Here is a 26,149-nt window from a genome sequence, read left to right on the forward strand (position 1 = left end):
AAGGGCCCAGCCCACAGTGGGCGGTGCCAACCCTAGGCAGATGCATAAGAAAGTTAGCTGAGCCAGCAAGGGGGCCAAACTAGTGACCAGAGATCCTTCGTGGTTTCTGCTACACTCTCTTGCCTTGAGATCCTACACTGGGCTATCTCAATGGTGGATGGCAACCATGAAATAAATCCATTCCTTCCCAAGTTGGCTTTGGTTAACAGAAAGCCACTAGGACTGATGGTCTCCACGTTCAGTTATAGCCACAGAAAATGAGCTGAAACATCGGTGAACACCCTTGCGGTTTCTCCAGCTCTTAGTTGACTTAGTTCATCTTCACTGTTAACTGGATTTGGAATCGCCTAGGAGATACACCTCTGGCCGTGTCCGTGAATCCATTTCTAGAGAAATTTAACTGAGGAAGGAAGGCCACTGTGACAGCTATTCTTGGCTGTCAACTTGACTACAACTGGGATTAACTGGAAACCAGAAATAGAGGGCACACTTGTGAAGGTTTTTTTGCTGGGTTTGAAGTAGGTGGATCCACTTCTAGTCTGGGTTTTGAGGCAGGAAGACACATGCCTTTGATCCGGATCTTGAGGCAGGAAGATCCGCTTTTAATCTGGGCCACACTTTCTGTTGGAAGCCTGAGGACATGGAAGACAGAAGCTCTTGCTCTTTGCCTGCTTGTCCTCCCCTTGCCAGCAAGTCCAAGTCCATTCCTTCACTGCCATTAGAATCCACTTCTGGATTCCACCGTATACTAAGACCAGCTGAGACATCCAGCCTGGTGGGCTGGATGGTTACTGGACTCTTGGACTTTCTGTTTACAGCTAGCCATTGTTGGATAGCTGGATTGCAGCCTGTAAGTCATTTCAATAAATCTCCTTTACATGTGTGTCTGTGTGCATGTATATATGGATATATAGAGAGTGGGAGATCCATTCTATAAGTTCTATTATTCTAGAGACCCCTGACCAATACAACCACCCTGAATGTGGGAAGCACCATTCCATGGGCTGAGGTTCCAGACTGAATACAGGACAAATGAGGGCCTGAAAAGATGGCTTAGCAGTTAAGAGCATGGGCTGCTCTGTCAGAGGATCCAGATTCAATTTCCAGCACCCAACATGGTGGCCAACAAACATCTGTAACTCCAATTCCAGGGAATCCAATGCCCTCTTCTTGCCTTTCTGGGCACCAGGCATGTATGTAGTGCACAGACATACATGCAGGAAAAACACTCACATGCATAAAAAATGACAATAAAATAAATTTTAAAAGAAGAAGATGAACTGAGTGCCATCATTCTCTCTCTGCTTCCTGACTGTGGACTGCCTCAGCTCCCAGGGCCAGGCCTTCCTGGTGTGATGGACTGTACGGGAATAAACTGAGAGCCAGAAATCATCCTCCCTCCTTACCTTTGCTTTTTGTTTTGTTTTGTTTTGTTTTTCGAGACAGGGTTTCTCTGTATAGCTTTGTGCCTTTCCTAGAACTCACGTTGTAGACCAGGCTGGCCTTGAACTCACAGAGATTAGCCCGGATCTGCCTCCCGAGTGCTGGGATTAAGGGCGTGCACCACCACCACCTGGCTCCCTCCTTTTCTTAACCTGCTTCTTCTAGGCGTACTGTCCCAGCTACCAGAAAACGATACAGTTAAGTTAAAAATCTAAATTTTGGAGGATGCAGACTTCAGAAGAAAGAAGATCCCCAGTGAATCCTAGAACTGTTTAAAACCACGAGTCAGGAGACACCACCCTAAAGAAAATTCCAGGCCAAGTACAATTACAGATGCATCCTACCAGTTTCCGGAGAGCAGATCATCCCAATCGTGTCTAGAATCTCAAAGAATTTTGAAGAAAAAGGGAATGCTCTAGAACTTATTGTGTGAGTTTATAAAGCAGTCATTTAAAGGACATAAGAAAAATGATGAGTAGATTCCACACAGAGACATAAATAGATCAAAACAGTAAAACAGCAGAACAGGATGTGTCTGCCACATCCCAGTTGACTGGTCCCCTGGTAGGACCAATCCAAGATGTGGTCAAGATGAGGGGACCAGGAATGGCTCGGCAGCCCTGGACAGCTATGGAAGGGTGCAGGTCCACACAGCTGGGGCCATTCTCCTTGGTTTACTGGCTCATTTTCTCCCCAGATCCAAATACACTCATCCATCTGTGAAGACCTGTGTCTTAACCTTCTCTTCCTGTGCCGACTCCAGTCACACTGGGCTAGGGTCCATCCTAATTGTCACCCAGGGAAATCTAAATCAGCCCACTAGCTCCACTAGCTCTTAGTTGACTTAAAGGTCACTGGACCGGTAGACCAATGTCAGCCAGCAGCTGGCCCGGGCTTCTGTTGCCTGGGTAGAGCACACTCATCTTGTCTACACCATCCTGACCTCTGGATGCAGTTCTAAACTATCCAGGACGCAGAGTTGAGGGTCTGGCGGAGCCTGGGTCCTTCTGACCAGGACAAATGCATTGGGAGAGGGTTCTGCTGGATCAGTCCCCTCGAGAGTCTCACAGGATGTCATGAGAGTGGGGTGCCATCCACAGAGAACCTCCTGGTACCTCAGGTAGCAGTAGAAAGGTTCCTGGGTGGGTAGTGAGCCCACAGGCTAGGCACTTGAGGACTTCTGGGTGGGTTGAGGCAGAAGCATCGCCCAGAACTGAACAGACTCTAGGCAGAGCATGGAGAGACCCTGCTGCCACAGGAAGAGCAGACCACAGTGTACAAGGCTGCAGAGGGAGAGCAAGATGAGCCTAGGTCACCCAGGGAGGTCAGGCATGGGAAAACCTGGTCCCAGCTGAGACACCGAACAAGATGCCATCTGCTGCCCCAACTCAGGCCACAGGGTCAAGAACCATGTGCTTGGTCTCTGTGTCCCAGTCTGAGTGTGCTTGCTTTGGGCACTCATAGGGACAGCTGACCTCTGGCTCATCCTAACCTGTTTCCCTTACCTACCCCAGCTGGTAATGAATTTTCATGCCAGAGACTCTGAAGACCCTTGAGACATACCCAGCTCCTCCCACAGCCTACAGGCTCAGGAAGTCTGTCCCTTGCTCCCCCACCATACTGTCCACTGTCTCTGGCCCCATCTTATCCTTTCCAGAATAAGCTAGCTCCATGTCCTGCCTGGACAGAGGCAATCCTGGCTCCTATGTGTTTAGTAGCAGCAGTAGCCAATTACTATAATCCAGACGGGGGCCCTGCTCCTCAGGTCTCCTCTAGAGCTTTCACAGCCGATGGGAAACTGTTGGCAGGCTGCCATCTTGAAGCTAGGTGCACATCCTTGTTCATGGCCTGGGGAACTGGACTTGGCTTCCACGTCCTGCCTTAGGATGTTTAGGGTGCCTGGACCCTGGCCTGGTATAGGGCCTAAAGGAGTCTGACTTTGCTGGGCCCCTGGGGCCATCTTTGTGAGGTGGAAGGCTCCTAACCACACTCAGGAGCTATGCTGGCTTCAGGCCCCACCCCTGAAGCCACACCATCTACAGTGAAGACCCAAGTCATGGCTTGGGAGCTAGACACTGCCCAGCTGAGGCAGTGCCATTGCTAGGTCCTTGGAAACATTTTTATTGTTGGTAGTAGATAGGGAATTGTGGGCAGTCCCCCCGCCCCCCGCCGGGGGTCTCAGGAGGCAGCTGCTGGTCGCCTGGGTGGTCGAATTCGATCATTGATCCAGTCCACATAATTGGACACACGGGTGTAGACTCCCGGCTTATTGAGTCGCCCACAGCCATCACCCCAGCTGATGATGCCATACAGGTAAGCCACACCATTCTTCTCACAGACCAAGGGCCCACCTGAGTCCCCCTGGAACAGAGACGCGGCTCAGCCACCCATGCACCAGCAGCCAGGAGCCTGACTCAGGAGCACCTGGGCTTCCAACTCTGCAAATGTCCTGAAGTAAGAGGCCAGCAAGAGTCTCATGCTCCCTGAAGACAGAGGATTTTCAAGGCTGACTGCCTGCAGACAGGCGGCTGGCATTTCTGAGAAGTGTGGCCTCTCTTCCTGACCTCAGTCAGTCAGGAAGGCATCTCATTCTCAAACTATTGGAAAAGTATTCTCACCGCCACAACCCACACCTCTAATTCTACTCTATGAGGAACACATGGACAGACACTCTTGGTCCCAGCATGCCAGTACCACTGCCAGAAATGCCTCCCCATGGCCTGGCACACTTCTCTACATCTCATGGAACAAGTGCAACAGCCCCCTCCCCCAGGAAGCCCTCCCTGGTTACCCCGGAATCAAGCTCCACCCACTCTGCCACTTCACACCTGTGGTACCTCAGAAGAGGGATTTGACTTCTCTGAGACTCAGTTTCCTCACTTATTTAAAGGCATAAAGCCCTTTCATGTTAAAGCAGGTTGACATGTAACCATGACCATGGCCTGATCTATGAAGCCCTTGACGAACATTAGCTATTGATTGATTGACTGATTGATTGTTGAGTACACAAGAGAACTGTCGCCTTTGAGGCCTGGACAGCAGGGCTTTATCTGGGCTCCGTGTGATGCTGGGCCTGCCTTTGACTTAGTTTCCCATCTGTTTAGACGGTCCTCCTCCTCCTGCAAGGATGTCCTTCAGAAGTGCCAGGTGGTCCCCAGTGGCACCCTCAGACTCCCTGCTAACCCTCAAGCTCCCCAGGGGCCAGGAAATCCCAGGAAGACCCCATCTGTGTGGTCCTGGTGGGGGCCGGGCAGCAGCCTACCTGGCAGGCATCAGACTTGCAATCAAAGTAGCCAGCACAGAGCATGTTGGGGCTGATGTCGGCACCATACACCTCAGGGCTGCTACACTTGTGGTCGGCAACAAGGGGCACCAGTGCCTCGCGCAGGGAGCTGGAATATTCGCTCACATCTGTGGAGTACCACACTCTCAGGGCAGGCAGGCTCACAGTGCCTTGGCCCCCACCAGGGTGGCACCGGGGACCGCCCCCCCACTCACTCTCATCCATGTGACCCCAGCCTGCAATCTGACACTTGTGTCCCGTAGGGAAGGAGCTGCCAGCCTCAGGCAGGCAGATGGGCTGAACAAACTGGGAGCGGACAGCACAGCGGTCCCCCTTCTTCTTCAGCCGAATCAAGACTGGACAGGAGAGGGGCCAGAGGTCAGCCTGGACAGCGAAGCCATACCCGATAGAAATACATGGCAGGCAATCCCATGAAATGGGCAAGGGGGTGGGGGGAGGTGGCTGGTGGCCTAAGAGACCAAAGAAGGACACCAAGATTCCTCCAGCACCTCTGACCCCTGACTGTGTTCCCCTCGTGTGTGCCTGGCTCCTACCCTGTCTGGACTCTGGTTTGGGGTACACAATCCACACCCCCACCCTGCTGAGGCCCCGAGCTCACCAAGGTCATGGTCGCTGGGGTTGAACACCGAGTACAGGGAGTAGGGCACATACTTCTCGATGCCAAATGTCTGCGTCACATCCGTCGTGCGGTTGAAGAAGTGCTGACCCAGCACCACTGTGATGCTGTCCCTGGGGGGACTGCACAGGAAGCCGGCAGGAGAGGGTTGGGCCCCCAACCCTCTCCTCGGCACTATCAGGCCTCCCCAGCCTTGGACCCATACTTGTTGGTCATGGCCAAGCAGGACAGTCACAGCCCAGGGAAAGGTCTGCCCAAATGTTTTAAACCCAATGTGACAGCAGAGTCGAGACCACCCAGGGTGGCGGGCCACACTGGCTCGGGCTCAGCAGCCCTGTCTTCAAGGACAACTTCATTCATAAGCCAGTGGGGTCCTCAGGTGAGATCTGCTCTGAGTATAGGCCACATGGGTGGAGATTTGATCTGCCTAGAGGCCTGGCCCCAGCCTGGCCTCCTGGCCTGTAGGGTCCCCAGATGTAACTGCTTTAACCCCAGGACTCGGAGCTAGGGGGAATTACCGGCACTTTTCTATTCAGGCCGGTCAGCCTTGGTGTCTCGGGGCTGCAGCCTCGCCGAGTGGGGACATGAGTGGACCTTGGGCCCTCGCTCTGGGAGCCCATTCAGTGGACTGGCCCTCAGTTTCCCTGGCTGTGCGGTGAGGGTTCTATTACCTGTCCTAACTAGCCTCAACACCTAGGCATAGGCACAGGGCGGTGTATGGGATACTCCCCAACTCTGGCACCTTATCGATCCCCACCCCGCCGCTGCGCTCTTGGAGAGGCAGGGTCTATGCAGACACCAGGACTACATCACCACTCCTCCTCACAGGTTTCCAAGGCAGCTGCAGGAGATGCCCCGCCCTCATGCCCCATGACCACATCAGTGCCCAGCACAAGCATCGAGCCACAGTGGGACCAAAGGTGTGTTAGGGGAACAGAAGAATTGGTCAACAGAGCGGGGGACAGAAGCGTGCTGAGGCTGGGTAGGAGCCCATGGGGTAGATAGAGGGTAGGGACATGGCATGTGGGTGGCCCCCGAGGAGGGGTGGATGAAGGCGGAATGGAAGGGTAAGCATGTGGGAAGGGACAGAGGGCCAGCTCTGGTTGCCCTGGAGGGTGGGTCACTGTGCTCACCTGTTGGAGAAGCAGTGGGCGGCAGACACTACCCAGCAGGTGTGGACGAGGCTCCCAGCACAGAAGCTGTTCCCAATGTAGATGGCGGCCAGCCAGGGGTGTGAGCCAGGCAACGATGACGAACCACCGATGATGCGGGGTCTCAAGAATGTCCTCTTCTTGTGCCTCTTGCCACAGGTCGGACGGGCAGCTGGGGCCGACTCAGCCAGGGCCACCAGGTCCTCTTGGGGTTGGGACTGGACTCTGACCAGGGATTCTGGGAGTGGAGGTCATCAGTTCATACCCCATGGGTTTCCCTGGAGACAGGGAAGAGTGGGGGGGGGCAGTCCTACCTGGACCCATAGCCCAATTCCTCAGGCCTAGCCCTGCTCTGAGCAGTCACCCTGGGAGGCGCTGTCCCCTGCTCCACAGAAGGGGAGAATATAATGCAGGCTAGCGGCTTTCGCAAGACCAGATCACCTGATGAAGGGTGAGCTCTGTCTCTGCCTCTCCTACAGTCTGGGACCCCACTACACACCCAAGATGGCCAGCTGTTCCCAGTGTGAGAGCATTGGAGCACAGGCCTCTGAGAGCTGACCACCCCAGGGTCTAACTACAGGGTGCCACCGCGTCTCCTCTACTGACCGCCTGTCTGAGGGGCCTCAGGGAACACCACCCCTACTCTGCCCCCAACCTCTCAGGGTGCCCGCACCGCAGGCTGCCAGTCGGCAATACTCCCACGACAATGCATTGTCCTTCACCACATAGCACCAAGGCCTCTCGTCCTTGTCTGGGTTCCTGGGGGCAGACAAGGGAGTCACACTACCACCTTAACGTCCAACGGGGGTGGGGGGAGCACCCACAGCAATGCCAGAGCTTGCTCTGCAGACCCTGGTGGGCACACTTGCCCCCCTCCCCGTCCCAAGAGGCAGAGGTTACTGGCCATCTTGGCAGTGTTGACCCCCGCTGAGACTGGGGAGCCACTCCGTCCAACCCTTTGCCCACGCAGAAGGAGTCACAGTGGCCATGAGATGCTGACCGACAGTAAGCATGAGGGCCCAGGCCGAGCAGGGCAGCCGCACCCACTGAGTCCACATCCAGCTCCTGGTAGAGCAGGTCGGAGTTCCAGGCCAGGCAGCTCAGGCCTGAGGCAGTGGTGCTGGCCACGCCGCGGTACTCTGTACCATTTCCCAGCATGCAGAGCTGGGCAGGAACTGCGGGCACAGTGGGTGCAGTGAGGCCAAGCCACAGCAAGGCCCCCTGACACCATTAACCCCCCAAGACTAGAGAGAAAGCGGCTCACCAATGTTGCAGAACCGCCCAGCATAGCCCAGTGGGCAGGCGCAGACGCTGGTCCCGGTGCCCACAATCAGGTGGCAGGTGCCTCCGTTCAGACATGGACTGCTCAGGCAAGCTAGGGGAGAGCTCGGAAACTGAACCTGGCCTTCGGAAACTCACAGAGGGGAGCAGAGCTCAGGCCTTTCCCTGTGCCCCTCCCGGGTACCGTGGCATACCTGTGTGGTGGGTGCCTTCACACCGGGTCTGGCCCTCGGTACAGCTGCACTGTTCCACCTGTCCCTTGCTCACGCGGGCCCAGCGGTCGCCCACTTCAAAATACTCGTAGCGCGTTTCATCAAAGCATTTCTCTGCAAACCACACAGTGCTCCCACAGCACCCATGCGGGTCCCCTCCTCCCCCAGGCAGGCACCACCCACCCCAGCCTGGACCCAGCAGCTGCTCTCCCAGCCCCCCAGAATGGTTCCACTCCTGGGCCCCCGAGGTCGCCTCACCTGTGCCACAGTCCTTGCCCGTGAAGGCCGGAGGGCAAGCGCAGTGATAGGACACATGGTCATGGGTACTGGAACATGTGCCCCCATTGAGGCAGGGCCCAGAGGCACAAGGATCAAGGACAGCTGGGTACACGCAGGAGGAGACATTGTGGGTGGTGGCAGCGGTCTTTGGGGTCCCTCCATACCCCTTGCCTGCCAAGGGCCTCTGGTGAACTCTCACACTGCCCTCTCCGGGTTGCTGGGTGAGCAAGTTCCCACCTCCCAATGCCTCCGATCCAGCGTCTGAGAGGGTGCCTCATGGTCCCGCATTCCACACCCTACACATCTATGCACGTTCTGCCTGGCAACAGGGTCCCCTCCATGTATCCTGGGACAGCACACCCACAGATTTCATGGTTTGTTCTTTTGGACTCCTGGCGCTATCCCAGGGCCTGTCCAAGGGATAAACCTCACCACAAGAGGGCGCCCTGGTACCATCAATGGCCACCAAAGCCATCCAGGGTACAGAGAGGCCACGTCCTGTCTGGGTGAGGCACCCTCTGCTGCCCTCTGGGGCTGCTGGCTCTAGAGACCTCCGGGCTCAGACGACTCACACTCACAGACCAGCCCCACTCTGTGCAGAACACGGCCACAGGTCACCGTTGTCTTCACCCTGCTGTTCGAACCTTCTACCCGCAGCCCAAGCACCCTGTCAAAGCTCTTCCTGGGGGCTCAGGCTGGCCCCTCCACACACCAACCTGGGCCTTCCACAGGCAGGGTGGCCTCTGCACAGTAGCCCCAGGCTCGGTCCCGGTCGTAGTTGTGTGTAGTAGCACACCTGAAGGGTCGGACTGAGGATGACATGGAGCCCCTGCCCAGAGCCCCGCCCATCCCTGCCTAGGCACCCTGTTCACCAGATCCACCTGCTTGGCAGTGAGACCTACTAGCTGCAGGGCTCATGAAGGTCCACAGTGGGGACTTGGATGGGGTCCTCAGCCCCTCCCCACCCTGGCACTCACCACTTCCGGTAGGCACTCCCCTCCGAGGTACAGGAGTACAGCATTCGGCCCCCGTAGCGGAAAGGAAACCTGCATGGCTGCCCGGACTCAGTGAGCACTGTGGAGGGTGGAAGTGGCAGGGGACAGGGGCTCCCCCTGGGTACCCACCCCCTGCCCCACCCCTCTTTGGCAGCTGCTCAGTTGCAGTGTCTGACCTACCTTGGCCCCCGGGGGGGCTGCTGGAGGGAGGGAGGAGCCTCCCACCTTGGGATCCCTCAGTCTCTGTCTCTGGAGCACTTGCTATTGAGGTATTGACACTCCCAGAGGTCACAGGGATCGTGGGAGTCACAGGGGTAGCTGTGACATTAGGTCCTGGGGACTCTGTGTGGTTCTAGGAACCCAAAGGGCCACAGCGGTTGTCAGCATCGGACAGCCCTTCACACTCGGACTCTACCAGTCAGATATAGAGTCTGAGCTCCCTGGGACAGGTCCATGGGACAACGGATGTCTCCAAGACCTCCTCTGGCCTTTCTTTCCAAGTTTGAGTGGTTCGACAAGCTAGCCTAGAGTCCCAGGCCCCCAAGTCACCCTGGTCTTGAGATTCAACCCTAGAATCAGTTCTGGGGTAGACGGGAACAGCTGGAAGAACTCAGGTCTCCTACACCCCATCTCAAACACTGAGATGCAAAAGACGCTCCAGGGACCCCACACTCACAGGGCCTGGGCTACACAGGAGGTAACAAGGGGGTCCCCAAAAGTTCAGGTCCCCAAGCCCCCCAGGTCAGCCTAGCCCAGCTCTCCACCTCTCCGTGCCAAGGACAATCTCACCTACCAGACCACCACACTAGGCCCCGACCCACTCCTCACCCCTACTCTGGGGCCATCTCCTCTCTCTGGCCTCTTCCCAGGAACCCCGAGTTGGCCACATTGTGAGGGAGAGGATCATTGCTCACCCTGCCAGCCTGGGGCTGGGCCCCCCGAGGCACCACCAGCAGCAGCAGGAGCAGCAGGAAGGGACATGGCCTGGGTAAGGGACAGAGGCTAGGAACCCAGGCCCACCGCCCCATGGCTCCTCCCGAGCTGGCGGAAAGGGCAGCAGGAGCAGAGTAGCCAGGGCAGGTGGCCAGGGCAGGTGGGGTCAAGGCTGCAAGACAATGATTAACCCTGCCTCCCACGTGCACCCTATCAGGATCGTCCTGACAAGGCCACGGCTCCACCCTGCTGCCCCAGCTCTGCCTGCCCTGCTGGGGCAGCTGTCGTGCCCTCGTGAAGGCTTGCACTGCTCCTGGCCCCAACACCATCTTCAAGTCTCAGCCTCCTCCATGAAGTCTTCCAGGGTGACTTGGGGCAGGTCAGGGTCAGGCCTCCCCGGCACGGTTGCCTGGTCACAGTGCCGGCCACTCCTGTTTGTGAACCCTTTCAGGACTTCCTGCATGCAAGGCCCTAGAGGCTCCAATTCTTCCCATCCTACCACGAACTTGGGTGGAGATGGTACTGTCCCCAATCTGCAGATGTCAATTCAGGGTAGAGTGTGCCTTCTCTGCCCAGGGCCACATAGCAGCTAAAAAGAGTTTCCCCCAATGGCCTCAGAATAGTAACTCCCTCCACTGCTCTGTTTGTCTACTTATCTTAAACCTGGGGTACCCAGGACCCCAAGATACACATCCTTACTAGACAGCCTGGGCACGCTGGGTAAACTTTCCCAGCCCTGTGGGGTAGTCTGCATCACTCAAGTTGGGAAGGCTATACCGAGCATCCCTGAGCCTATAGCTCTGTGGCCCTAGCCAGGCACTGGGGGCCCTGGGCAAGCTGAAGTGGAAATCTCCACCCATGGCTTTAGCTGTGGTGGGGCTGTCTTGGGATTGCCTCTCCAGTGCAGACACCAAGCAGCACCCAAGCGTGTTAAAGTAGGTGCTAGAAGCATGGTGCCATATGGTGGGTACTGAGGACATGGTGGTTCTGGTCACAGAGGTGTTGAGACATGGTGGTGCTGGGGAAATAGTGGTACTGGGGCCCAGTGGGTACTAGGGTGAAATGATGAGTGCTGGGACATGGTGGCCACTGGGGACATGGTACTGCTGGGATGTGCATGACGGGGTACCTAGTATGTATGCTCTCTGAGAAACCTTCCAGGCAGCCCAACTCCAATTCCAAGGAAGGTTTCGGGAGAAGCCTCTCAGATCATTGCTGGAGCCTCTACTGAGGCATCCTGGGACTATGGCAGTGTGTCTTTCGGCCTCAGCCCAACAGCACCCTATGACCCTTCTCCACCACCTCCCCACTGATGTCTCTGGCCATATCAGGACTTCTCGTCGCTCCTGTCTCAGACTTTGACATACTTGGCTCTTGTCTCCAGTCAGGTTTCAGCTCAGATGTCCCTCTCTGGAGATTCTCCCAGGTCACCTGAGTGAGACTAGGGTTGGGGGACATGGCCAGTGACAAGAGGGCTCCAGTGTGCAGTGGAAACTGTAGCTCTCAACCAAGCCCTGGCCTCATCAACCAACCTCAGATGAGACAGAAGAGCACAGGTGTCCAAGAACCCCAGCTCATCAGCAAGGGGCAATGTGAATGGACAATATTGGGGGTACAGCTGTCCTTGTTGTCCCAGGGGCGGTCCTGGAGCCCACACATCTGGGGGCGGGATTCTGACCTTCAGCTCCCAGATGCCAAGCAACCTTCTTCTTCTTTTTCCACAGCTGAGGACCGAACCCAGGACCTTGTGCTTGCTAGGCAAGTGTTCTACCACTGAGCTAAATCCCCAACCCTGCAACCTTCTCCTTGTAGCCACTCTTGACCTCATGGCCAGGCACCATTTCCTCCCTGGGATTCTTCCTTCCTGGGGCCATGTCCAGGAGTGAGGGCTCCTGGGGGTGGGGGGTAGCATGTGATACCAGCACTTAGCACATCGCAATACATGGCACGTCTTCAGAAACGTTTTATTGGGCAAAGTCTGAATGCCAAGGCAGGCTGCTGTGGAGGTGTCTAAATCCAGCCCCTGGAGACGAGGTTGTCCCTTCAATTCCTGCTTTGGTTCCTGAGGAATGTGGCAGAGGGTGCTCCTCTCAGGCCCCTGAGGACCCATTATTGAAAAATAGGCCCCTGCTGTCTCAGAGACATGGCCTTCCCCTCAAACGTCCATAGGAACATGGAAGACAGTACAGGCTGGAGCAGTAGGACTCACGAGATCAGAATAGCTTCAAACAAAGGTAGCATGGTGGGTGCTGGCCTTGGGCCTGGTGGGCTCACCTGGGATGGGGCTCAGGCCAGGATTATTTGATAGAAAAGGTCCATCAGCTTTCACCCTCCTGGGGCCCAGCCGCACCCCCAGGACGCTGCCTCCCCACCCAGGAGACACACCCGCAACGAGGTCCACATCGATGATCCTGTTGACTGGGAGGCTTCCGCTGCCTCGGGCCCTGCCCCCTGTCACGGGGAGAAGAGAAGCTGTCACCTGCTTGGCTCAGCCCTGGGCTTCCAAAACCCACCCCATCCTCCCTGCACAAACACCAAAATACCCCAGATCCACTCCAGACAAGATGATCTCTAGCCATAAGGCATGGACCTGGGCAGGAGGGCTGGGAAGGTCAGAGGGCACTCAGCTGGCAACACCTCCAGGCCAGTCACCATGCCTACCAGGAGACTCCAGAGATGATTCTCCTAATTGGCCATCTTACAGTGATTGGCTCTGATGGCAGGCAGTACCACACAGTCTCAGCTGGGAGGGTCATGAATCACAGGCAGTTCTGACATAATGAATAAGGGACCCAGGGCTCTGGGGACTGGGGAGCCCTGGGCAGTCCTTGACCCTAGTCCTTCCTGTCACAGGACTTTCCTACACCTGTATACCTGTACCCTGGCGTCATCTGTCAGCCTGCTCGGAGGGTGTCACCCACCAGGGGGCATCTCTCTAGATGTTGGTCTTTGCAGCGTCCTTTGCCCACGCTCCTGAAACACTACGGATGCATGCTGTTCCCTCTGGTGGGCATCCTTCCCCAGGCCTGTTTGGCTCGCTCTCCTCATCTTCCAGAATGACAGCTAGCCTCCTTCCTGACAGGCTTCTAGTGGGGACAATGAACTGATTCCAGGCCAGGGCTGTAAGCAGGGCGGTGGGTTCATCCAGTGTGAGGCCGGAGTGGCCAGGAGGGCTTAGGACAACCCAAAGAGGTAGATGCACCCTGGGGTCCAGCAGTTCTCCCAGAGAGCAGGGAGGGGCGCTGTCTCTGAGCTCCTGCTGAGACTCCTCACAGGCTCTTCCTTGCCCCAACAGAAGCTCAGAAGCAAAGAGCCAGGTCACCTGCTTAGGTCCCCAGTCACCTTGTCCTGATTGCTCACCTTCACCTGGAGCCAATATCCACCCTCAGTTTTTCCTGGGTACTGTCTGCATCCTTCAAGCCATGGAGACCCTAGGATCCTCCCCTAACAGGCCTCCCAGCCCAGCTCCCCTAGCCCCCATCCTTCCTCTTCCTAATGTTAGGGTCATCTTCCCCCACAAACTCCTCTGGGTCTGTAGTGCCCTTTGACTCCCATGTAACCAACTCCTGTAGCCACGTCCCTGTCACCGACCTGTTGCCTCAATTGTCACTGTCCCTCCCTTGCTGAGGCCCTTCTGTGCTCTCCCGACCATTCCCCTCTTTGGTCTGAATGTCTACCCCATTGTCCCAGCTGCCCAAAACTGCCTTGGAAGTTTCTAGATCTCAAGATGGGTTTAGAAATCCTCACTCCAGGACGGCCTTGACATATCTGGGGGCTGTGCATGGGCCTTGCAAGAGACCTACCCACCTACGTTGGGTGGGGGTATCCCCACAGCCCAGTAATAGTCTGCAGGGATTTGGGGGTGGCTCCATTTGGGACAGGTCTCAGCCCCCTGCATTGCATTCTCCTGAGATCCTCGCTAGAGGCAGTACCACCAGGGTTAAGGCTCTGAGGGAGCCCCTGAGTACCCCACCTTCCCTCTGGACTGAGATCAGTGCAATGTGAAACATGTTCTGCAGAGATGGATCCCCACTTCCCTCCACTTCTGGGAGTCCACAGGTAGAGTGGGGCCATCCCTGCAAAGCCCACAGTGGACAGACTGGGGTGACAGTTCCATTCCAAGCCACAAGAACCCAGAACATGGGATTGTATCTACCAACCACCCCAGACTGCTTACCCAACTATAACAGAGGGCTTGCCACTAAAGGTGACGATTTTGCTCCCTCCACAGCCCAAGTCCCCTACAGACATAGGGCTAAGGGGGTCTGTGATGGCCCCCCGCTTGTCTGTGGACTCCGAGGCCCCCTGACTCTTTATACCTCACCTTACCTGTGGCCCAAGCTTCCAGAAGTGGCTTCCATGAGGCCTTGTGTGGCAAGTTCAGGCTTGTACACAAAGGTACAGTGTCTCTCTCTGCTGAGGCTCCCCAGCTCATCCTTTGACAAGTCCAGGGGACACATGAAGAGGCTCACTGGCCTCAGCTGGTATCAATAACGGCGCCCAGCACAGTGTAAGACTGGAACTCTCTCCCAGTCTGCTCTATGGTCACTCAGCAAATGCTCTACCAGGGCCTGCTGGGATCGTCTGGCCCCTACCTATCCCGCTTATCATGAGATCTCCATGGCTCCCAATGGCATGGCAGCAAGATGGTTGTGTGTAAAGAGGCAGGAATCAGCCATCAACCAGTGGACACGACTGGGGCATTTATGTAGAGTGTCACGGGGTCCAGAAAGAACCAGTGACCCCACACAGGTACAGGAGGCCTGTGTAGTCCCTTCAGCACTGCGTGGACACTCAGGAAGAGGCGCCAACCTCCAGCAACCCTGTGTACCCAGAAGGAAACATGACAGATCTTCTTGGGATCAAGGAAGTGCACCTCAAAAGGAGAGGCACCCTTACACTTCCTGCCTGCCCAGTCCTGTTCTGAAAATGTGCCAAGTCCCAGCTAGTGAGTCAGACCACAACCATATGTCAGGACCAGCCTACCTGAGGCCCCACAGAGCTCCCTGGGCTGGGTGCAACGCCTGGGACCCCCTGGTTTCCAGGAACCATTGGGCAGGGCCAGTCTGGGGCAGCAAAGCCCACACCACACCCCCTGGTGCCAGTTCCCTCGGGCTCTCGGTGAGTACTCGAGCACCCAGACCAAGGCCACATCAACACCTCATTTCCTGCCCCTTGGGCTACCCACTGGACTCTCCTCCTGGCACACTGGCCCCTGGTTAACTTGTCCTATCCGGTCCACTTAGCCCCACTGAGCCCCAGGGGCTCCTAGGCTCATCTCTGGGAGCCTGAAGCTTTCTTTGCCTATCAGTCAGCACTGGTGGCATCTGTCACCCTCAGGCCTCTTCATTTACCCGTGGACATTCTCTGCCCCAGCTGCTGCTGCCTGCTCTGGGCTGGGCATGCCTATTCCTAAAGCCATGCCCCACAGCTAAGGAAGGTTGAGGGTTCACCCCTTAAGCTGCCCCCAAAGCAAGCCCTCTCTCAGGGTCCAGCCCTAGGTGTCTGTCCCTCTTTCCACAGGGCAAGGATGCTGCCCTGAGCTATGGCCCACTGCTCTCAGGACTGTGTGCACCATCTGGTCCTGCTGCCTCCTGCCAGGACCCCCAGATGCTCCTAGAAACAACCAGGCCCAGGTGAACCACAGATACAGAACACCTGGAGGAGGCATCAAAGGTTCCCACAGGGGCCTGCCAACTCCTGGCTCCTCATAGAGAGAATCACTTAATGTTGCTTCTGCCTCATGACCCCTGTTCATCGCCTGCCTTCACAAAGACCCTAGCTCAGGATCAGGGCTGACAAGCTGGGCTAGATTAAGTTCCTTATTCTACAAACACTTCCTGGGCCTTGGGCACATGCTCGCCTGTAGCTGGGGTGAACAGTGGTACAAGGTACACTGGTGGACAGGGAATGGGGGAGTCTAGAGGATGGCACCTAGAGAGGTGCCTTTGGAGCTGGTATTTCTCAGGAGCCTCCTAGGGTAGGGGCATCCAAGAAGTCAGCAGGATTAGGGAGGGCCTGTACTAGAGGGGGTGGGAGTGGGGCAGATCCGGATGGGGGGCAGAAGGTGAGGGTGAGGCCATTGTAACTCAGGCCTCAAGTGTGGGGGAGTACAACAGGTCCAGGGTCTTGGGGGCATCAACAGGAATCTAGATCCACTTGATACTAGACACTGGACAAGGTCTGGTAGCAGATGTGCTATGGGGTGGCCCCTGGAAGATGGCTTCCTTGGTAACTTGGCAAACTTGAGTGTCAGCCCCAGGGGTGAGGAGTTCTGAGATGTGTCTGCACCTCATGAGGGCTGGGCTTCCAGCGTACAATTTCCTTGAGGACCGAGGGTGCTCTGGGGACCCTGGGAAAAGAACTGGATGGCACTTGCCAAGGAGGAAATGCCTCCTCCAGACAGTCTGGATGGAGCGTGAGTCAGGCAAGGCTGTGCACCCTCACTCCAAGCTCAGGAAGTGTGACACCATGCAGGGCTGGGGAAGCACCCAGGCTGGGGTGGGCAGATAAGCCTGGCACAGACAGGATCTGGCCACAGAGCAGCAGTCACGGTATCTTTACCCCCAGGGTGAGGAACTGTCACAAAGACTTTGTCCCAAGCCTGAGCCATCTCTGGACGGGTAGGTAGGAGGGTGAAGAGCTGTAGTGGGAACTGAGCTGGCGGCCCCAGACAGCCACTACGACACGACAAGCCCCTGGATGGCTCTGTGAAGGCCCCTTCCATAAGGGATCATGGCTCAGGCCTTTGGAAGGCCTTTGGAGCTGGTATTTCTTGGGAGCCTCCCGTGGGTCTGGAGTTGAGGTTGGGCAGGGAGCTCAGCCTAACCAGGTATCCCCAGGAACAGGGCCACCCACTATGGGTTGGGAGGGGTCCCCTGATCTGTCCTTAGCCAAGACCTGAGTCTGGCCTCCAAGTGGCCAGAGGGTGAGGATGAGGCAGGGTAGAGGCAGGGACCTCAGGACAGCAGGTAGGTTAGTGGCGCCACAGTTCAGCCACGGTGAAGAGAGGCAGCTGAAGGGTCCAGTCTCTGGGAAGAGAACCCGAGCACCCCTGGGCTCCACACTACTGCTGGCTCTGTGCACTCCGAGGGTGCTGAGATGGGTGTGGGGCTCTTGCCACGGTCATCACAGCAGGAGACTGCTCTGTGGTTCTCACCTCAGACCCCATCACCACAAGCTCCCTTCTGCAATGCTTCTTTCTTCCTCGAAACAAAGTGTCCTCACGGCAGAACTCCACACCCTCCCAGGACTCAGAGATGGACAGGACAGGACCGAGGCTGCCGACCCACACTGCCACCCCATCCGGAGGACCTCTTCAAGTCCCCAGCATGTTGGCAGGCCAGCAAATAGACAATACTAGAAGGATGGGCAGGAATGACTGTCAGAACAACTCACATAACTGTGAGGGACAATTTCCAGACTTGCCTGCAGGAACTTCCTGCTTGGGAGGCCGTATCCAGGTCCCGTTCCCTTTGCAATGCCTCCTAAAGCAAAACCAGAGCAGCCCTCCAAGAGGGCCGAGAAGGAAGCTCTCCCAGGCTGGGGACACTCATCTGCTTCTCCCTATCATGAAGGAACTCGGGTATTTTGGAGTCTCCTTTATCAAGACACAAATATACATGAAATATTGTATAGAGGCACTTACATGTATGCTGTGGGATGGTCTGTATGTCAAATTACTCTGATTAGTCAATAAATAAAACACTGATTGGCCAGTGGCTAGGCAGGAAGTATAGGTGGAACTAACAGAGAGGAGAAAAATAAGAACAGGGAGGCAGGAGTCACTGCCAGCTGCTGCCATGACCAGCAGCATGTGAAGATGCCGGTAAGCCACGAGCCGCGTGGCAAGGTATAGATTTATGGAAATGGATTAATTTAAGCTATAAGAACAGTTAGCAAGAAGCCTGCCACGGCCATACAGTTTGTAAGCAATGTAAGTCTCTGTGTTTACTTGGTTGGGTCTGAGCGGCTGTGGGACTGGCAGGTGACAGAGATTTGTCCTGACTGTGGGCAAGGCAGGAAAACTCTAGTTACACATGTACACACATGCACATGAGCACATACGCACACACCTATCAAAGTGTCTAGAGTGTTAGTGGCCACATTTCAATGCTTTTCTCACTGGATTGTAGGGCCAAGGTAGCCAACATATCCCTAAAAACTCTCTCACAGAATTAGTTGAGTAGCTGGGTGGATATGGGGCCTTCAAACCCTGAAAACTGTAAGTGGCAGTCAGTTGGCCCACCCACCCCTGCTCAGAGAGCCAGAAAGGACCCTAAAGTATGCACCTGAGGGTGCTCTTAAAGGCAGCCTTCTGCAGCACGTCAACAGTCTCATCCAGCAAGGCTCTCTCCCACATAGAGAGGCCCTGTGACACTTGGTGCAGAGACACAAACAGGGGTATTGGGAAAGCAAGCTAAACAGTGGAACAGCCTCCTCCATGTTGGGCCCACTGCCTCCAGGAGATGGGAAGTTATCAACACCTATGGCCTTCCAATGATACTGGGGACTGGCTGGTGGGAGCCACAACCAATGTCACACAGCCAAAGCCCCCTAATTCTTCTCCTACTGTCAACTTTTCCAGGAAAAGCCCAAGGGCCCTGCTTCCCTATCTCCTTGGCCACCAGAGACTGACTTGCTACAACTCTAGTACTGCCCCTGCTCTTCCCCTATTAGCACATTCAAGGCATGCCAGCGAAGGTCACCTGGCCGGGTACCATACTGGGTGCCACTGTCCATGTGCCCTGTGGGTAAACTACACAGCCTACTCATACTCCAGGTATGACACCGACATCTGAGCTATGAGCCAGTGTGAGCAGAAACAGGCTCCACAGCCACCCCAGAGAGGGGAATAGGGTTTAAGGAACCACCCCAGGATCTCTGCTCTACTCACCTCTTCTGTGGTGGAGGTGCCCAGGTGACAGCAGGAGGCAGCTGTGGAGACCACAGGCCCGAGGTGGGGAGGATCCCGCCTTCTGGGCAGGGGACACTTCTATTGCCACTTTTAAAGCTGCTCTCTTGATGTTCCTGCCACAGAGCTGTGTGTAGCAGGCATGTGAGAGGGCTTTGCAAAGTGAATGGTCTCTCTTGAAAGCCAGTGTATTGGGGCTGGAAAGATGGTCTGCTGGCTAAGTGGCTGCTCTGCAGAGGACCTGGGTTGGTTCCCAGCACCCACATGGCAGCTCCCAGCCATCTGTAACTCCAGCTCCAGGGGATCTGACGCCCTCTTATGGCCTCTGGGGGTACCAGACACTCATGTAGTAAACACACAAACATGCAGGCCAAACACTCATATATACACAAATTGAAAAAGAAATCATTTTTAAAAAGCTTGTTTAAGGTACATCTACTTAGTTTCCCCGAAACGGTTAAGATGTAGAAAGAATCATCTACTTTAATCCTGAAGAGAAAACCCACTCTCACGTGAGGAAGAAAGGAGTGTTCAGCCAGTCCAGTGATGAGGTCTAGAGTTTATTACTCTTGGAAGAACAGTCAGAACACAGGTAGAACTGTAAACAGGGAGCTACAAAGGAACAGAAAGGAGGGTGTGGCATGACAGAGGTGCCCAAGCATGCACGCAGCGTCACTTCATGGCACCTCGTGCCTCCTCGTTGGGTGTAGCCCACTGGGTGGGGCCGTGGAGTCCAGTCCACCGTGTGTGCCCTCCCAAGTGCCCAGATGTGTGAGTGTGTGTGGAACATGCACGGAGACCAGAAAAGACCCGGCCCAGGAAGAAAAGCCTGGACGGGCACCCACACTGCCTGCCGCAGATCACAGCCAGGCATTAGACAGGAACAACAGGAAACATGCACTGAAAGGCTCAGCACTGCCATTGTGGGAAACCGAGCACAGTGGCTGCTGGAGCCCCGTCTCCACTGTGTGGAATCTGGAGTGTTTGGGGTGGGCCTAGAGTAGCGTCCCTACCCCTGGGTCACGCTGTTCCCCTCCGCACACACTGGAAATGCTTGGACACACTGGAGGCCAGCCAGGGAGCAGCAGAGCAGCAGTGGAGGGCAGTCAGTAAGTCCTGGCTGGCCACAGAGGGGCTGACATTGAGAACCCTGGTCCCTGTCTGCATGGGGCCCTTGCTGATTGGCTCAAGACAAATACTATGTTTTTCCATCTTGAGGCTAAAACCCTAAAATGGCAGCAAGGAGGTTTTAAAGGTAAGATCCACACTAGACCTGAGGCTGCACAAGGTGTCACTGGACACGGGTTACCATTCCTATGGCACCTCCGCAGGAACAGCTCAATATGGTGTGTCTGCCTGGGCCTCAGTGACCCTCCCAGGGAGACTGAACCTTGGCTGCCGCCTGCTTTCCTTTCAGACAAGGCAAAAGAGGCCCCATAAATACAAGAGAAGGAGGCCATCCCTCGGCACGTTTCAATACACAGAAGTAAAGGAGGGGCTGCCTGCCTCAGTGGTCCCTTTATTAAACATGGAATGGAGCAGGCTGTGGGCAGTAAGCAGGACAGATCAAGGTTGGAGAGTCAGAACCTGGAGGTACCTGGTCTTGTAGGTCCTGGTGTGTCTTGGGGTATGGGGGGTGGCGGTAGCAGCGTGCTGTTGGGGCTGCTGATGTCCCCCTCCCCCATCAGGGTCAGGTCAGCCACCTGCTCATCCTCCACAGTCTGGATGCCCCCAGCCTCCACTTCTGGCGATAGCCTCCTGCAGGCCTGTGTAGGACCCTCCTGCACAGTGGGGGCGTAGGAGGGCTTTGTAGGCTTCTCTCCAGATTGGGCGGTCCCAGGAGGCCCAGGGGGGCAGTAGGCTGAGCTGGGGCTGTGGGCGGATCCGGGGCTGTGGGCGGAGCCGGGGCTGTAGGCGGAGCTGGGGCTCTGGGCGGAGGCAGGGCTGGTTGCTGGGCTGTCACTGTAGCTCTCCTCAGTCTGAGCCGCTCCCTCCTGGCCATGGCCTGAAACAGCTCTCTTGCTAAAGCCCTTGACTGGGGCTGGGCTGGACAGGGCGAGTTCTGAGGAACCAGAAGGTAAGCGAAGAAACTCAGGCAGCACCAGGTCTTCCTTTCTCAGCAGCCCACGCTGGTCATCGGCTCTGTTGCTCTGAGCTTTGGAAATGAGCTCAAAAAACTCTATGGGAAGAAAACCCACAGTGACCATACTTGAGAGACTCACAGACGCATGCACGCCTCAGCTGACCACTCACTCTTACCAGGGCCTTCTGCTCCCTTGCGCTGCCCCTGGCAGCAAACAGGGGGATGAGGTCAGCTACACTACTTTTCTCACAGAGTCGAGGCCAATGTCTGGCTTCCAGCCCCCCGGGAAATTACACTGTCAGGCGTGGGCCTGAAAACACCCCCTCTACTCAGCAGGTGACAAGCTGGCAAGCACTCACTAGGACGCTGCTGGAACTCTGGCATGTGGCTAGTACTCATACGTGGGGCCCTTTAGACCTGGGCACAGATGAATTTGAGGTATAAGCAATGGCCGGAGTAGGGCATGACAGAGCCAGGGCCCAGCTGCACTGCAGACCAAGTCAGGAATGGATGGCTAGCCTGTGGAAGGCTGAGAGAAAGCCTTAGCCGGGTAGAACGGAGAGCCCTGAGATCCACCTGCCTCCCAAATTCATTGCCTCTGCACGGTAGTGGTGCTCTGGGGCTGGCCCATCTGAAGCTCCCAGCCCTTGGGCCAGAATGGGCACTCTGGGCTGGGCACCTGCCTGGCTTCCTCACTGACTTCCAGAGCATTTTCTTCCTTCCTTCCTTCCTTCCTTCCTTCCTTCCTTCCTTCCTTCCTTCCTTCCTTCCTTCCTTCCTTCCTTCTTTTTTTTTTTCTTTTTTTTTTTTTCTTTTTCAAAAAAAAGGATTTCTCTGTGTAGCTTTTTGCCTGTCCTGGATCTCACTTTGTAGACCAGGCTGGCCTCGAACTCACAAAGATCTGCCTGGCTCTGCCTCCCAAGTGCTGGGATTAAAGGCGTGCGCCACCACCGCCCGGCTCCAGAGCATTTCTTGCCATGAGGCCATGTTTAGTGTGACTCAAGTTCACCATTCACACCACAGCGATCTAAAATGTCTCTGGAATCCTAATGGAATCCTAATCCATAAGGAGTACATCTTCACTGTTGGTGGTTCTCAGAAATGCACATACTCAAAGAGTATGTTTTACATTTGCTTAGTGGTCAGAATGCCCAAGGGAGACATTCAATGGCTCTATTCTGAAAAGGTTCCAGAGTAAGGGACACATCCCACCCAATGGCCCCCAAGTCCCAGGGCACCCTACAGAAATCCTGGGTCAGGGCAGAACAAGCCTTTCTCCAGCCTCCATGGTCAACCTAACTCAGCAAACCCATAGCCCTCAGGCCTAGGACTTTGCCCTCCTCCCTCACACCTGGCTCCTGCCCCCACCCAAGCTGGGCCCCAGCTCATGTCAGGGTTTGGGTGGTGGGGGAGGGGAGCTGCTGGTCTCTGGCAGGGCCTCTGGCTTTCCCTCACAACGGGGGCTTTAGTGAAGTTACACCAGTAGCCTCTGCAAGGAGGACCAGGCCACAGACAGGGCAGAGCAGGTTTAAGGACCATACTGGGCATTTACTGGAAAACACGCAAGTTTTAAAAAGTACACATACCCTCTGCTTCGTCCAAATTAATTTTCTGATATTTTTTTTTCCCAATCTTTGCAATAGATTCTTCTCTCTTTGAAAGCCGGGGATCCCTAGCACTCTTTCCATTTTCTCCTCTTATTTTAATAGAGTTAGACTTGCCTAGTGTTCTCTCCTCTGCCTGCATCAGAAGGAAAGTCAAGTTCTACTGCATGTCAGCACACACACGGTAACATAGCACTCAACGGTACAGGAAAGGCCCTGGGGGCCCAGGTGTCGACGGCGAGTCTAGACACCTTGGCAAAGGAACCCCAATAATGGACAATACAACAGCATTGATGGCCCGCCTACCCGCCCAGGACAAAAGAAAACCAAAGGCTGGCAGCTCCTAGCAAGGTGGAGACTGAACCCCAAAGGGACATGAGGAGAAACACCCACAGGGGGAGGTGCCCAACCTGAGCAGAGCCTCGGTCAGCCAAAGGGGCGACATCAGGCACCCATAGCCCCAAGAGGTGGAGGCCACGGGAGAGGGGCAGGGACAGTGTGGGCAGGCGTGAGGGGAATTACCATAGCCGAGTGGTTTCTGGGGCTGGCGTTCACAGCTGAGCTTTGTTTGACAGGAGCACCTTTCTGTTTGTCTGTGGACACTAAACACATGAGACAAGCTTATGACCAGAGCTCACAGTGCCCTCTGAACAATAAACACAATTTGCCGTGTTCTGTGAGAGCAAAGGCCTCTCCATCCCTTACCTAACATGCACACACAGGCCAGCCGAAGCTTCCCTCTGCCCACCTGAGAAAGCTGGGGGAAGGCAGCAGGGCATGAAGGAAGGTCTATACATTTCCTGGGACACTGAGATGGAAAAACTCATGCATATACCATGTATTACACATGGTCCTTTAGAATCTGACACTAAGCCCTGCCTTTTCCCCTGTCAGGGTGTATCTGGCTTTGGTTGCACTGAGTCTGAGGACTGCTGTCTGGCTAACCAGAATCCTAGTCCACAGCCCCTGTAAGCCTGCAGCTCCCCTGAGAACTCACTTGCACACAGACCCGACTTGCCAGCCTTGGAGGAGGCTGCTAAGAACCCACCAGGAAGACCAAGTTGCCTGCCCCATGGAAGCTGCCCAGAGTTCACCCACCACCAGGGCCAGGATGCAGCATTTTCTAGAGTGGAGGATGACCAAGGAAGGGGAAATTTTGTAAGGAGGCAGAAACAGATAGGGACTAGAGTGCTGTAGCCCAGGCCACAGAACCCGTATCTTCTAAGCTGCCATATGACAGAGACCTATGCTCCTTCTCAGGCCCTGGAGGATCCGCTTACACAAAGCCCTCAGGAGTCATTTGGGCACAAGCCCTGGGGAAAGCCTAAAGTTACCTAGAGTAGCTCCACACAAGGGACCTCCATCTAGATCACCTCTCCTTGGCAGCTTCTAGAAAATTCTCTCCCCTCCCGGACAGTCCTATGGGCCATAAGACGAAGTGCCTCTCCCATGGGTTTCCTGTGCTAGAGCCCTAATAGTATAGGCCCCTGAGGCTTTGGAAGTATGAGGGCCCACGTGAGGACTGACTGACCAGGTCAGGACTGTGGCTGTTGAGGTACTGGGTGGGAAAGAGTTGTGTGGTCCACTCGACCCCACATATGAGGAACAACGAATGCAGCAGGCCAACGCTGAGTACAGTGCCAGTGCCCACTGGACAGGACTCGTGCCCACCACTGCCCTCACTGCCTGTTTCATCTGATCTCAGAACAGGACACTGCATTAAAGATAGGAGACCTAGAACAGGGCTGTTTAGGCCTTGGGTCCCTGCTTTGTAGCAACAGAAGCCTCTAAAGGAAAGAGCACCTTCTAGTACTTTCTGTCACATAAGCAGCCCCTGTCTGTCACTCTTTCTACAGCTGAGAAGACATGCTCAAGGAATCAGGTCCTCCTTCCCCAGTCCCGCTGTCCCTTCCCCTGTAGGAGGCTGGGTGAGGACATGAGAGGTAAACTGCCATGTGAGGGGTCACATGGACAGATCAGTCTGTCCACGGTGTGGTTATGAGACAACTACTGGACCACTGAGCGGCAGGGCGGGGAGCTGGCAGCTGAGGGTGCACTCTTACCTTTCCCTCGGCAAGGATCCCTCTCCTCCAGGATGACCCGCTGTCCATCCAGACTTGATATAGGGGCACCAAGGTCCAGGGGCTCCTTCTCCCCACTCTAGAGGCAGAGACGATGCAGTGAACCATTTACCCAGATTGGAACTTTCTGGAATAGTTGCTTGTAACCCAGCCACTGACAGTAAGACTGACCCAGGCTTAATGGAGCCTCAATCCAGCTGGCCCTGGGGTCAGGTCACCCAGCCTGGCTGACCTGTGGGAATATGGAACCCTGAGAAGCTCGTAGAGCAGGTCTTTCAAGGGTCACTCAAAGGGACAACCCAGAATAACCCAGAGGCAAACTGGGGACTCCTCAGCCCTAGAAAAAAGGTTGACAGCATGTGTCAACACTCAGTAACTTCATCTGATTCTGACTCAACACTGCTCATCATCTCCATCATGGCCAACCTAAAGCCCCGCACTGATCCCCAAACTGCTCTGAGGGGGACCCGGAAGGTAAGGTACAGGGAGCAATCTTAGCAGCTCTAGGTGCTCTTGACTGGGCTCAGGAGGCTCTTCCCCTCGGTTAGTCAGTGTTGCTCTGCCTGTGAGACTACCACAGCTTTAGAAATGGGGGAGGGGAGGCACCCTGGATGCCATGCTGGTCTCTGCAGGCAGATTTCTGAGCTCCAAGCTGGAGTGAGCCCACAGTAGGGAAATGGTATCAAGTTACCTGAAGCTTGAGCCTGTGAATAATTAAGTAGGTTCCTCTTGTTTACTTCAAGGCTCTTAGACAATTCTGAGGACAATTTCAGGGAAAATTAAAAATTGAAGAATGCTTGAAATCTCAGCCCCATACAGTGACGCATGCCTGTAATCCCAGTACTTGGGAGATATAGGCAGAAGATAAGGAGTTCAAGGCTAGCCTGGGCTACATGAAACCCTGTCACAAAAATATCAAAACAGAACAAAAAACCCTGGAAATCAGAGCTTGGATAAAGTGGATGGGGAAGGCTTGGCGGATGCTATACCCGCTGTGAGTCAGCACTACCTCAAGGCCAGAGCCAGCCTAGCTGCTGGTCCATGAACACCCATGGAGGCTGGGAAGGGCCAGGAAGGGCTTGCTGTCTTCTTCCTCAACTCATCCCCATAACGAACCCCCTCTCACAACGGAGAGGGAGCAGCCCAGTGTGCACATGCGCAGGGGACAGGGACCTGTGCTCTGGCAAACTGCACACCAAGGGGGAATTGGCTGTACCATCAGGGGCTTGTCACACCTGAAAATGGTGGCGATG

General features: G+C 55.5%; 2 protein-coding genes across 14 annotated transcripts in view; both read right to left on the reverse strand.

Annotated features, from left to right (window-relative positions):
- Positions 1 to 3,548: 3,548 nt before the first annotated feature.
- On the reverse strand, positions 3,549 to 10,362 carry Hgfac (HGF activator). Of its 3 annotated transcripts, none has more exons than XM_006985575.4 (14): positions 10,196 to 10,362; positions 9,462 to 9,633; positions 9,264 to 9,360; positions 9,003 to 9,082; positions 8,266 to 8,388; positions 7,990 to 8,121; positions 7,779 to 7,889; positions 7,515 to 7,689; positions 7,188 to 7,273; positions 6,497 to 6,752; positions 5,346 to 5,485; positions 4,942 to 5,082; positions 4,706 to 4,854; positions 3,549 to 3,804 (listed from the first exon to the last, which is right to left on the reverse strand). In XM_006985575.4, the coding sequence occupies exons 1-14, from the start codon at positions 10,307 to 10,309 to the stop codon at positions 3,622 to 3,624; spliced, it is 1,959 nt and encodes a 652-aa protein (XP_006985637.1). In that variant the 5' UTR covers positions 10,310 to 10,362; the 3' UTR covers positions 3,549 to 3,621. The 3 variants fall into 3 exon arrangements, with proteins under 3 accessions (XP_006985637.1, XP_015859511.1, XP_042141786.1); XM_016004025.3 differs by having other exon boundaries at positions 7,170 to 7,273; positions 10,196 to 10,357; XM_042285852.2 differs by lacking the exon at positions 3,549 to 3,804 and adding an exon at positions 3,819 to 3,926 and having other exon boundaries at positions 7,170 to 7,273; positions 10,196 to 10,359.
- Positions 10,363 to 12,159: 1,797 nt separating this feature from the next.
- Positions 12,160 to 26,149, reverse strand: part of Rgs12 (regulator of G protein signaling 12) — a 92,184-nt gene continuing 78,194 nt past the window's right edge. For 6 of the 11 annotated variants that reach the window (XM_042285845.2, XM_076545722.1, XM_006985574.4 and 3 more), the window contains 5 exons: positions 24,879 to 24,975; positions 23,338 to 23,417; positions 22,798 to 22,951; positions 20,726 to 21,307; positions 12,160 to 12,665 (listed from right to left, as the gene is read on the reverse strand). In XM_042285845.2, the coding sequence (XP_042141779.1) occupies positions 12,439 to 12,665; positions 20,726 to 21,307; positions 22,798 to 22,951; positions 23,338 to 23,417; positions 24,879 to 24,975 (1,140 nt within the window). In that variant the 3' untranslated portion in view covers positions 12,160 to 12,438. Of the gene's footprint in view, positions 12,666 to 19,675; positions 21,308 to 22,797; positions 22,952 to 23,337; positions 23,418 to 24,878; positions 24,976 to 26,149 lie in introns of those variants that run through there. The other 5 variants (XM_076545725.1, XM_076545727.1, XM_076545726.1 and 2 more) reach the window with 3 other exon arrangements.

The sequence above is a fragment of the Peromyscus maniculatus genome, chromosome 10 (genome assembly GCF_049852395.1).
Source record: "Peromyscus maniculatus bairdii isolate BWxNUB_F1_BW_parent chromosome 10, HU_Pman_BW_mat_3.1, whole genome shotgun sequence".
Lineage (NCBI taxonomy): Eukaryota > Metazoa > Chordata > Mammalia > Rodentia > Cricetidae > Peromyscus > Peromyscus maniculatus.